Source organism: Paralichthys olivaceus, chromosome 21 (genome assembly GCF_024713975.1).
Source record: "Paralichthys olivaceus isolate ysfri-2021 chromosome 21, ASM2471397v2, whole genome shotgun sequence".
NCBI classification, from domain to species: Eukaryota; Metazoa; Chordata; class Actinopteri; order Pleuronectiformes; family Paralichthyidae; genus Paralichthys; species Paralichthys olivaceus.
This window is the reverse complement of record NC_091113.1, coordinates 3,784,339-3,797,494: the sequence shown is the minus strand read 5'-3', so window position 1 is coordinate 3,797,494 and position 13,156 is coordinate 3,784,339. Positions and strand designations below refer to the sequence as shown.

Sequence of the window (13,156 nt, the reverse complement as noted above, 5' to 3'; positions counted from 1 at the left end):
AACGCGTGAAAAGGCAAATTACCCAGTCAGTCAGAAGTAGAGCAGCTAATCGTTTTTATTTTTTCTGTAATGATTCTCACACATTTATTCTCGCAGTACTAATAGTTGTGTCTCCCTCCGGTCATCCAGAGTCTCTGAGGAGTTATTTGGCGTCGCAGTTTTCAGATTTATTAAGGAAGGTGCCCCGAAGACGTTTTGACTTGGAGGAAATGGCTGCGAGAGGAAGGGAGCGTCACGGCTCGAGAGAGGGATGATGGCGTCCTACTATGCATGTTGATTGCGGAGCGTACAGCAAATACAAATGGGACCTGGATCGACCAATTAGGTGCTTAGGTAATTAGTCCCCGTGGCATTTTTTTTTCTATTGGGTTGGTTTCCAGGTTTCCGGAGGAGAGAGGGAGCTTCCAGAGAGGTAAAGAGCTGGTGAGAGGATGTCAGAGAGATAGATGTTTGACTCTCTGCCACACTCTCGCTCTCTTTCACTCTTTTTTTTCTCCATTAAATCCTTTCTTTGCCTTAGTTTCGATCACCTTTCACTTTCTCCATTCCTTCTTTTTCCTCACAGCCGCTTAATTCTCTCCCCGGAGGAAAAGGTGGTATTTAAAATTCAGATTTGGTTTGCTCAGTGACCCCCCCCCCCTCTGCTGAGTAAGGCCTGTGGAGCGCCATTGAACACACAGACAAAAAAGAGAGACGGGAAAACAAACCCCGATGATATAATTAAGTCTCAGTAGAGTCGGTGGGAAAATAGAACCACCCTATGGATGTTGGCTTTATGATTCCACGCTGGCTACATTTGTTTCGGTGAAGTGTACACAAGAGACAGCGAGATGGACCACGTTCAAGAGCCCGTGACAAAATAATGAAGACATTCATCATTACTCGAACACGACTTCACAATAAAACATGTGAAAAATGGCTGCGACGATAAAGAGAATGACCTCCGACTGACAAATGGAAGAACGGCGTCCATCGTTCACAATGGCACCAAATATCTTTCGCCCCTCGGCTCTTCTCCGCCTCTCGCTACGACGCGATGTGTGATTTCGACAAGTTCGGCTCTGACAGTTCCGTCAATGGAAGTGATGACTGCTGACCTTGTAGCCCTGGTTGATGCCGTTGATGAACTGGGGGTTCGGGGCCGTCCACGTGAAACGGATGGTCGTCGAGTTGACCGGCTCGGCCTGCACGTTACCGGGGGCGATGGTGGGCACTGGGATGGACAGAGAATAAAAAAGAAGAAGAAAAGAAACAGGTGTGAGCGACCGGGAGAAGTCTGCCGGCATCTGTTTTGATGTCGGTATCGATCGCTGCTGCACAGGTCAGAGCAGATGCTGCCATCACTCTCTTTGTGATGACACCTACACCTGATGCCAGCGAGTCCGTGCAGGGCTGCGTGAGCGGCGTATGGATCTGAGGAGGGGGTGACACCTTTGTGTGGCCCTTACAAAGACAAGTTAAAAGGTAACGCGGTCGACAGGCGGCTCTTAGCAGAGGATTTCAGCCAAAGGTGCATAAAGCCGGAGGCTGACGAGAAGGGTTTTGTTGGTACATTGCTGATTACACAAAAAATTACCATAAAAGAAGTTTTATGTTATATGGGTCAAGAATTTTTTCATTCCTTTAACATTGCGTGCTTGACATTTTCACAGATTTCCCCGGGAATAATAAATGAATCTAGATGAAAGAATCCAGGCACATTTATGGAACTCATGTCTAAGTGTGTGCAGCTTGATTGAATTTAAGTGGACTATAGGACCTTAGGGGAGGAATGTGCTTCAGAGCCATTCTAGCTGAGTATTTCCTGGTGTATAACTCCAACGCATATAAATACAGACTTAGAATATATAAATGAATACCAGCTGATGCTTGATCAATTACACTCACCGCCCTGCAGGGTCCACTCGGTGACCTTGTGGCTGAAAATGCCCAAACCCGCCCCGTTGTAGGCGGCCACCTCGATCTCATAGTTAGTCCAGATGATGAGGTCCTCCAGCAGCAGGTTGGTCACATCTGGGCTGGTGATGTTTTTGATCTGGTAGTCCACGGGCAGCCCGGTGAGACGGTACCTGAAACACGGCAGCACACAAACCTGTTGAGGAGGAGGGTGGCTTAACTGACGTGCAGTACCCTACATCTCCTGCTGGGGGGAGACAAAGCATCAGCAAAAAGAAAAAGCAATTAAAACCCCCGACAGCAGCAACTGTTGTCTGGAGAACACCTGCTGTTTCATTTGGATGGAATAAATAAATAAAGGACTCACAGAAAACCAAACTAATTACATGTTTACATGATTTACAGTCAGTCTGGCATATTGCTGACTCCCTCTATCGGAGTCAATAAAGTTTTTGAAGTCAAACCAGTCATTAAAAATTTTAGTTTTCTGTCAAACTAAATTATTTTTATTTGCAGCAGTGTTAAGTGACACTGTCGGGGTTCTGCAGTGAAACACAATGAGTTTGATTTAAAGATAATTAACTAGGATTCTGGTGTAGTGTGTGTGTGTGTGTGTGTGTTTAGATGCTAATGTTGTTGTTTTTTGTCATCTGGGTCATAAATGAAAAATAAAACCAACCCATCAATCACGAACGTGGACGATTAACAGGTTTTCTATTTGTAAAGACTAGAACACCTCTGCTTGATTCACGATGAGCAAAACTGATAAAAGCGTAAACATGTAACTTGAACATGAAAATTTAAAAAAAACTAAAAGGAGTGGACGTGTCACAGGGATCTCACCGGACGGTGTATCCTCTGAGGATGCCGTTCTGGTGGCTCTCTGGTGGAGGCTGCCACTGGATCATGATGGACTGGTTGGTCCGACCACTGGCGATGACATTCTGAGGAGGAGCACTGGGGGACTCCTCTGGCAGAGCAACACTGCAACACACACACACACACACACATAAACACACACATTATCTTTCCGCTCAAATGAAGCGTATAAATTTAAACATCTGGATAATTTCAGGTAAAAGACTTCATACAGCTCCTCTTGGTTTTCTCATGTCACATGTTTCTAATGCTGCTTTCACACAAACTCTGTGAAGTTCTCCTGAGGGGCTTAATGTGAGAATGCAAATGTCCAAGCTCCAGACATTTTCTTGAACCTGTCCAGCCGGCGCACCGAATAAAATGTCTAAGTGAGAATACAGCAGGAAGGACTGTCAACCTGGAAGGACTAATTCACACCTCACGTCAGACCCTCCTGCTGCTCTACGCAGACGCCCCCCCCCCCCCCCGCCCGGATGTACCTGACATCATTCTGTTGTTGTGAGCGCATCTGAACCACACAACCTCCCGCTGCGTTCTTCGTATGTGAACTCCAGAAAAGGTCTGGAATATGAATATGCTTAATGCTCAGACGGGAACGTCGCTCATGGCTTTTCTGTATAAAAAAAAACGAGCCTGTGTGTGTGTGTGTGTGTGTGTGAAAAGTGTGTTTACATGCGACTGCGTGTGTTTGTGTGTGTATCCGCTTTGGAGGGCTTACATGCATATCCCTCTTCACTGACTCTAGACTGAAGGGATCAGTCAAACCGGCTGTCTAGGAAACGGATTTCATGAACACAATAAAACGACTGCGAGGTTGATTTCCAGGTGAATCTTTTTTTCCCCGTCTGCTTTCTCCTGGGAAACAACGAGCTCCTGAATCGAGGAACGTTTCGGTGAATCAGAAACCAAAAGACTGGATGAAAAGCTGAGGGAGAATTCTCCGGGCTCGCTGTGCGATATCTGTCTTTTAGCTCACCGCTCTGTCTCCTTGCTGAACTGCCCCTTCCCCACATCATTAACAGCGCAGAGGCGGAACTGATAGGAGCGTGCGGGGATCAAACCATTGACCGTCACCGCCATGGACTCTGGCTCGATATTGGCCAGCAGGATGGCCCAGGGAGCATCTGGGTGGAAAAAAAAAAAAAGAAAATTAAATTTTACACCTTGTTCTACATGCGCACGGATATTGTTCATCGCTATGCTAACGATTCACCTCTACGTCACTTAAAATGTTCTGATAAAAGGGATTTTCACTTTCATGTCTGCAATCATTTATCTTGGAAGGTCACATTTTAAATTTTAAATTCATTAAAAATACTCTGAGAATGAAAAGAAGTCAAAGAACGAGGTGCTGCATGTTGAACGTTCTCTACATGTGGAGCCGTACAGGGATTTATGATGATGGACATTCTGAATTAGTCTCATCACCTCCATCAGCGAGGTCATGTCTTCACCCCTGTCTGCATGTGAGCAGGATTAAACCAAACTAACTGAATGTAAGGATCATAATTAACAAGATTAAAGAATAAATGGTGCTGATGAGCCAAACCAGTCTCGTGTTGTCCCAACTTTATTCTCGAAATCTCAGTTTTATCTTTCCTGATATTCAGGCCTGATACTCCGTCGCACATAAGCTGAGCTCCCTGTTTTATTCTAAATATCTTGAGGGTGTGTAAACAGGACGCACCACATGGCTGCATGACTGGAAGAAAGACTTACTGTTCTCAGAAACCTCCAGGATGTAGCGTATGAGGGGACTGTTGCCATCAAAAGGTTTGGCCCAGGCCAGGTCGATGGCTCTTTTCTCAGACTTGCTCAGCAGAGCCGTGGGGTTCTCTGGGGCATGGGGCAGCTGCCTGCAGGGAACAGTATGACAACTCCGATAAATAACATAATCTCCTCTTTCGCAGCGAAATCCTCCGCCGGGCCGCAGAGTTCCAGGACGTTTTGTTCTTCTCCCTGAACATCCCATGCATGAATCTGAAGTAAAGCTTAATGTTTCATAACGGAGGGATCGGTTGGATAGGTGACGGAAATGTGGCGAGACAAGACGGCCAAGATGGACACGCGGGCAAACAAAACGAGCCGGATGTCGCCAGAGGGAGGAAACGGATTGAAAGGAGACGGAGGAAAATACACAGAGACGTGAACGAATGAGGCCGAAGCCGGGGATAGTTAATTCATTCGGCCATAAATTCAGATAAGCAATAGACAGATTGATAGATAAACTTTATAGCGACGAACGAATACAGACATTCACAAGGCAGGCGGCCAACAAGACAACCGATATACAAAGACAATCAGTCAGTCAAACAGAGAGTTAGTCTCATTCATATTACATTCACTCTTTGCTGCAGTGACTCATTGTGTGCACAAGAGCAACAGTCGCAGGGAAAGTTTTGGAGAAAGAGAGGATTTGAGATGACAAAAAAATACAGAAGTGTTTGTTTGAGCACAAGTACACACTTCTGTCTGTCTGTCTGTCTGTGTGTGTCTGTCTGTGTGTGTGTTTGTCTGTGTGTGTGGGAGATGGTCCCTCTGGGCTGGAAGTGTGTTGGGTGAGAATGAGGACAGTGGAGGTGACGAGAAACAGGCATCATTTAAGTGGAAATGAGTCAGAGGTGTCAATAAGAACAAGCAGTGAAAGGCTGGTGGTGGCGAATTGCGTTTGTGTCTGACTCCTCGCTCGTGTGTGTGTGTGTGTGTGTGTACGTGTCTGTGTGTGTGTGCGTACACGCTGTCAAGCTCCAGAGAACATGTTGCTGCTTGTGTCTTTGCACCGGAGGATATCGGGGGAACAAGAGTGTGAGGAGAGAGCGATGAGAGTGAGGGGGGGTGTACCTGACGCGGAGGTGAGCGCTCCGGGAGTCGTTGCCGCCGACGGAGGTGACTCTGCACGTGTATGTGCCGATGTCACCTGACCAGGTCTGGGAGATGTGGAGGGTGCCGTCTGCCTCCAGACGCATGCGAGGGATGGACTGGACGTTGATGACCACGCCCTCTTTGTCCCAGATGTGCCTGGAACACAAAGTTATCAGTGAGTCATGTTGATGGTATCATCATCATCATCATCATCACCCTCATCTTCATTCTTTCAACAGAACCAGTCGATACCTGCACCCATTGGATGGTACCGGCCGTCAATCACACGATATCCACAGAAACTGAGACTCGTCGGGGAAAATGTTTACTGACGTTTTAAATCAAGTGAGAAGTAGAATCATTTTCTCGTAGAGTTCGAGTGCAAACTTTGGCTTTGGCTCTGAAGGCTTCATCTGAAAAATCCCTATCAATATAATTTCTTGCCATAATTTCCATTTTCCTAATTTCTACCAGAGTGGAGAGGAAACGTCACGGTCAATTGGTATAATGAACAAAAACGTGAAAAGACAACCCAGGAGGATAAATACAGATTTCTTGTCAGAATAAAAACAACAAAACGAGCTTCAGATGATTCCTCATCACAAAGTCAACTGAAAAACACGAAGCAATGCAAACAGACTGAGATTTGCTCCGGGCAGCATGAAATGAGGATTTGCACAAACTTCACCAGAATATAATTTGTCCCGAAGCCTGAAAGTAACTTTAACCTTTTTTTTTTTTATACAGATATAATAAATACCCCAATTTTTTTTAGGGTCAGTGAATGTGATCGTTTTAAGAAATTGGTAATAACGTCATTGGCTCAAAAAAAAAAACACATTCTGCAATATTAATTCAGTCATTCCATAACCTGGCCTCCTGCTGGAACACACGCACGTGCATGTGCAGCTTTAGACGGGCGAGGTTAACTGGTTTTGACAGCGCGCCCACGAGTAAACTGAGGTTTGCGTCGTCCTTTTGTTCCGCCGCAGTCTGAGAGAAATGTTATTAATGAGGCATTTCATCTCCATCCTACTCCGACTCTTCAAACTCGCCACCAGAGCCGCCCCTGCGTGCGTATGACATATCATAGCGGCAGACGGCTGCATATCAAACGCCGAATTCACACTCATCAAAACTTCACAGCCCTGAACGTAGCTTCAGATGTAGCCTTTCTCTTTCGAGTAGAAAGGGACAGAATGGTCTATTGATCGCGACTGATGTTGAATACGAGCTCGGGAGACTCAGTGAGACGTCGGTTGCGATGGTTGTGTGTCGCTCTGCTCTGGGCTGCAGCTGTGAGGCCGAGCTTGAAGTAAACTATTCACCATCGGGTTTAGGATGAACACGTGTTTGCTTTTGCACATCTGCATCTCTGTTTGTGTTTTGAGGAAATCCAGAGCCGAGCAACGTGGAACATGACACAAACAGGAAATGTTCATCTCATCAGCTTCACACGTTCGTTGTTCAGGGCCTGAGGAAGTGCGGGGTGTTGAAGGAACTGCAGCAGAGCTGAGGCTCATCAATGTAAATGACCTCACTACGACTGATTTTCCAGTTCGGGGGTTGTGAGTAAACAGGTGAACAGCTCTTTGTGCAGCAGCGGCGGCGGCGGCGGCGGCGGCGGAGCTTCAAGGTTGCGGACTCACAGCTGGGCTTAATTTGCCGCAGCTCAATTACTGCGGGTCACTTTTAGAGTTTCAGAAAGAAAAGTGCCACCAGCATCACCACAGGCCAAACAAACAGCTCATTCCAGACAGGCAGGTCCACTGCACCAGCAGAGAGCAACACTTTTAAAACAACAGAATGAATAATCGATGAAGCCTCATAGTGACAGATTCATGAGCCGAGCGCAGCGTCCATTAACGTTCATCCCATAATAACCTTCGTTTCCCAACTTTAGACATTTCAAATTCAATCACTTCATTTCTTTACATTGATTTCCAACCCCGGGCTCCCACATACATTAGTAACCGTCTCGGAGGCCCCAGGTCTGAATCTTCTATCGCCCCTCGCTCTGAAACTCCGTCTGTTTGATCTGCGGACATTGCGCTTATCTTTCAAAGTATAACGCTGGCAATATTCTGGATTTTTCTATTACCCCAGATATCCTATGAATAGATCAAAACAGAGAATGAATGTATCCAGGTAACAAGTTTTGTCTGCGTAGCCAAAGCCGGAGATAGCTTATTCCCCTGGTGCCACAGAGCTTCATTGTTATTCAGAAGAACATAATTTACACACGCTGTCCTTCTGCACTAAATAGTCAATAGTCCCTAATAAGTGCACTATTTATACTATCCTGGGTAACATCTGCTAAAAACTACAGCAGCCAGCTATTTAAAAATAAAAATACTGAGAGACGGATCACATGCTGTCAGTTTTGGTCTTTTCACTCGTTGACAGGAAGAAAAACACTTTACTTTAAAAAAGCAGCTCAACGCTTACATACACTTGACTTGACCTAATTCATTATTTGTTATTGTCTATCTCGTGGACACAGGACGCAGCGGATGAAGAAAATAACTCATTACACTTGGAGTGGATCGGAATAAATGGGCAAATCCCAGAATGCAGCGTATTCCTGAAGAAGCCACAGACTCGAGAGTGAAAGACAAGTTCTCGCCCGGATGAGAGAGGTGCCACGGAGCAAAACAACGAGTTAGAGATTACGTTTTATGAGAAGTGTAAAAAACGTTCAGGGAGATTCAGGATTCGCGCCTTTTGTCTTTAATTGTGAAGCACTTGCAACACAAACACATGATTTTAAAACTGTCCATTTGACACTTGTGTGTTTCTTCACCTGACGGTTACACTGGGGTCATGTGTGACTCCACACGTCATGACGGCTTTAGTTCCTTTGATGACGCTCTGGTCCTGTGGGGGGGTAGTAATCCGGGTGCGAGCTGGGGAGAACATAAAAAAAAAAAAAAGAGCGAGTGAGAGACGAGCAGAGCAGTCGACAAAATATTCTTCCTGAGAAGAAACAATACCAGGGAGAAAAAAATGTGAATCAGAAAACTCATTTCATTGGAATGACATGCTAGTGTTTTGTATTTTGTTCCTTGATGGCTCCTCGCAGAGAAACACCCCGACGAGTGCAGCTTTATTATGACACAGCACAGCCTTGTTTCTCAACCCTCTGCTAATACAGACTCTCAACACGACCCCACCGCTGTTTAACTCTGGGTTTGACAGAATGTGAAGCATTTTTCTTAAAGGCCTTATCCGTCTCATTCCCTGCACGCTTACCCCAGACCACGAGGTCGGCGGACGCCTCGTCGATGCCCCTGGAGTTGCTCGCCATGCAGGTGTAGGTCCCGGCGTCCGAGATGTGCGAGGGGGAGATGAGGAGGCTGCCCGACTCCAGCAGGGTGAACCTGGGCAGCTGCACCGAACCGCTGGCCAACACACGCTCACCTTTAAGCGTGTGAATAGGCAGAGGAAAAAAAAAAAAAAAAAAAGAGACAGATGAGGAAGAAGATACGTTAACAGAGGGAGACAGAAGGGAGGGAGGAGGAGAATAAAATCAGGCATTCAGGGACAGACAGAGAGCGGAAGGCGGATTGTGAGCAAAAACAAGGACAGTGTTTCCTTGATCTGCTATTGGGATGCAAACATGAAAAGCCTGGCGCTGAGTAAATCCTGGTAAAGGAATCCAATCAGGCTTTATTTGTTAAGCCACGGCAAACTACAGCCCCATGTGTAATAGATAACAGACATCATAATCCCCGGGTGCGTGTGCATGTGCGGAGCTCGGACCTTTCTGCCAGGTGATAGCCGGCCTCGGAGCGCCAGAGGTCTCGCAGTGCAGGATGACTGACATGCCGTCAATCACCGTGCTGTCGGAGGGTCCGGCCGTGATATTCGGGGCGATGCCTGAGGGGAAAAAAACACGTGGACAAAAAAAAAAGGTAAGGTAAGAGGGTTATAGAGATGAGAGAATAACAGTCTCTGGCAAAAACCCCACTTCAAACGCAGTTCTTGTAAGCGGCAGCCTCCTGCATCCCAGCGTTTAGTCGATGCTTTGTCCCACTAATTCTTTACGGATTGACACAGCCTTCACCTCGCTGCCAATAACTGTCTGCTACCGGTCCATTTTTTTTTTCTATTTCTGCACCCACAGAGATAGTGGGTGTGGGAGCGGTGGAGGGAAATGACTGAGGGAGAAGCTCAGACATAGAGAGAAGGCAATATGTAGATAAGTAAAATCCCTATCTGTGATATGCAATAAATCAAAGCTTTTATAGGATGACAGAAAACTGCATCGCTCCCCGGAGGAGAAGAGGGAAGAGGAGGAGGAAGAGGAGGAGGGAGTTTGTCACAGGAGCAGTTGTTGATCTCAGGACAGAGGGAGGAGGACAGAGGCAGAAGTGGGGACGTTAATGTTTGCAGGAAAAAAAGGGAGATGATAAGATTAGATGGGGGGGGAGGGAAGGGGTGGGGGGGTGGGGGGGGGGATGACGGTGTCAGGGAGAGATGGAGAGAGAGAGAGAGAGAGAGAGAGGTAGGCGTGGAAGGGGGGTTGAGTAAGCGAGAGAGAATATCATGAATTCTGATAAGGTGGCGCGGTGCAGAGTGAAGGCAACGGAGACAAAGTGAAGAAAATTAGATGTCAGGACGAAGTCAGAGAGACGCAGAGTTAAATCAACGGAGATTCGAACACCGCGACACGTGATCAGAGAAAATCAGGCGTAAGAGTCCACAGTCATTTAGCTGAGAGGCAGCACATGTGGCATTAATGCTTTTGTATTAAAAGTCTTTTTGGTGCTTCTGTAAACTGTCGAAATGTCAGTTTAAATAGAGATTCAGACATTTGAACTCATCTTTCTATATTTGAGACATAACAGGAAATAAGTAAATTTGACCTTTGACCTTCACGCCTTCATCTTTTGTGATAAAATCAGATTTGTGTTTTTTCAGTGAGGTCGCAGTGACCTTGACATCTGAATTCATTTCCTTTTGTATGATCAAATAACTCATGTTATTTTCTGAACATCACACTTTTAACACTTTTCTGTAAGAAAAGGTGTAAAACCCAAACAACACGTTCCCCTTCGATAAGATCATCCGTGGGAAATCAGCTCCTGTAGAAAACTCACTGGTAACAGCCAGGTACGTGTTGGTCTGAACTTCTCCGGCCATGTTTCTGGCGAAACACTGAAACATCCCCGTGTCGTCGGGCAGGAGGCCGTTGACCTGCAGGCTGCCTCCCACCAGCACCCTGTACCTGGGCGTCTTCACGGGGTCAATGGGCAGAGCATCCTTGTACCACACGATGTCCGGCTGCGGCACTCCTGCAGAGGGTTTTTATTCAGTATTGAATCAATTACGTTCATTTTCTTTTCTGTCGAGAATGAAATCAAATAGAGATACGACACGCACCCCGTGCCTGGCAGGGGATGTCCACCACCTTCTCCATCTCGGCTGTAATGTGCTTCTCTGGCTCTTTGATAAACTGCGGTGGCTCTGAGGGACGGAGGGACGTAAGAGGAGTAAAGCGACGGAATTAGAAACAAACATTACAAATGAGAAGTTAAAAAGTGTGTGAGTCTTAACAAACAATCACTGACAAACACAGTTTAAATATAAAGCTGCAGATTTCTCACATATACGACAGAGAGAATGTGATTATAGAGAGAAATGAGTCGGTGGTGATGTCTAATGTTTTAACTTTAAAACTTTAAGAAGTCTGAGCTGTAGCGAGGGAGAAGTTCACCACACCTCGTGCTTTCAATCACATCACCACCTTGAAAACATCAAAGTGTTTCAGTGGGATGGAATGAAAGTGACTCAAGCGATGCTATTAAACAGTTTCTTGAGGCCGGCCGTGAGCTCGCTCCCCTTTAAATCACCAACACCTCACAGATTCACCTTCCGCCAGATTCATTAAGCGAAGACGGGTAATTTTTTATATCAATTTCACATCAGCTCTTTTGTTTGAACTGAAAAGGCCTAAATGCCACGGTTCCTCCCACACGTGTGCTAAAGTTGAAACTGTTCTTAGTCTTTGAGGTTTTCACATTTGCTGACATGAAAGCACATATTTCCTCTCGGCTTCGAGAGAAATAGAGAAAACTAAAAAAAAAAAACGATGTGAACCTTTCATGGTGAAATGCGGAGAGGGAAAACAAACATTGAGGAATTGTGCTCGAAATTTTAAGAAATATCAAAAGACTATACAACGCTTCAGAAAAGCCACAAACACCGAGGTGGAAATATCAAAACACAAACAAAACATGTGTGAAAGGAATAACGACTCTTAGCTTCTAGCATCAAGGCTCAATTTGATTTCAAGCACATTTATCACAGCTCTCAAAAAAAAATAGAGAAACAACTTAAATAGCACCTGCGACACATTGTCTGAATAAATACGCATCGAATTCAGACGTGGACACGAATGTCTGTAAATGCTTTCTTTGTCCTCCGAGAAAAAAAGAATTGATGCCAAACCAAAGTGGTTTCGAGTGTAATAAGAAGATATTGTCATTATGCACAATGTGTGAGTCCTGCTGAGGAAAAAATAAAACACATCTAAAGTTATAGCTCTCACCTTGTACGTGCAGATAGGCCCCGGCGCTGACCGAAGGCACGCTGCTGCTGCGGAGAATGGCCTCGCACTCATAGAAGCCGGAGTCGCTCACCACAGGACTGAGGATGGTCAGCCTGCGGTTGAAGTCGCTCAAACCGGCGCTCACCAGCACGCCGTTCTTACGCCAAGAGATGCTCATTTTGATAAGAGGCCTGGGGAGGGTGAAGCAGAGGAGAGCATCAGATCTGCTCTCATCACGCTGCACCCGTGAGAATCTGCTTTTTTCTTTTTTTTCAGCGCTTGATGATAAAAACGATTCTGGTTCCGCAACGCTGGTCCAAATTTGATTTCTCTCGCAACGTGAAACATTTCCATCAATTTGTTTCATCTGCTGCAGCGTCGGGCACAGAAATATATGCGTATATAAAATCTGTGTCTCTGGGCTGAGAAGCTGTTTCCAGTTCAAACCGACTTCTTTATGAATCAGCGGATGATTGTTGTCGGTTTTATTGCTGCACGTTCCAAGATACAAAAAAACTTTGAAAATAAGAGAAAGTTTATTAGAAAAAACCACAATTATCATTTGATACTGAACGAATGTTTCAGTTATCGTGGGAAATTTGAAGATTTTTAATAGATGAACTTAAACTGTGCAGCTCCTGGACGTTTACCTGGCATTGGCCACGCACTCCATCGTGACCTCCGAGGTGCCTGTGACCACACTCGTGTTCCTGGGCGGGATGATGATGGTGGGGGCGATGGGGTCGGCTGGCCCTCCCACATCTACACAAAGAGACAGATCGCCAGACACACACACACACACACACACACACACACACACACACACACAGAGAGGGTGAGCAGAGAGCGATGATCCTGATCGACAGACCGAGCTTTTCTCCTCTTTTTGGTGTCCTATATATTTCTATTCCACCCAGTGCACTGTGTGGGTGTTCATCGACATGAAATATTGAAACTGACCAGTGC

General features: G+C 45.9%; 1 protein-coding gene across 1 annotated transcript in view; it reads right to left on the bottom strand.

Moving 5' to 3' along the window:
* sdk2b (sidekick cell adhesion molecule 2b) overlaps positions 1–13,156 on the bottom strand; it is a 225,367-nt gene that overhangs the window by 32,700 nt on the left and 179,511 nt on the right. Inside the window, 13 exon segments of the mRNA XM_069517620.1 lie at positions 1,098–1,213; positions 1,888–2,069; positions 2,740–2,880; positions 3,752–3,899; positions 4,495–4,631; positions 5,617–5,793; positions 8,441–8,543; positions 8,890–9,057; positions 9,400–9,516; positions 10,740–10,934; positions 11,023–11,106; positions 12,191–12,381; positions 12,841–12,952. Coding sequence (XP_069373721.1) covers positions 1,098–1,213; positions 1,888–2,069; positions 2,740–2,880; positions 3,752–3,899; positions 4,495–4,631; positions 5,617–5,793; positions 8,441–8,543; positions 8,890–9,057; positions 9,400–9,516; positions 10,740–10,934; positions 11,023–11,106; positions 12,191–12,381; positions 12,841–12,952 — 1,871 coding nt within the window.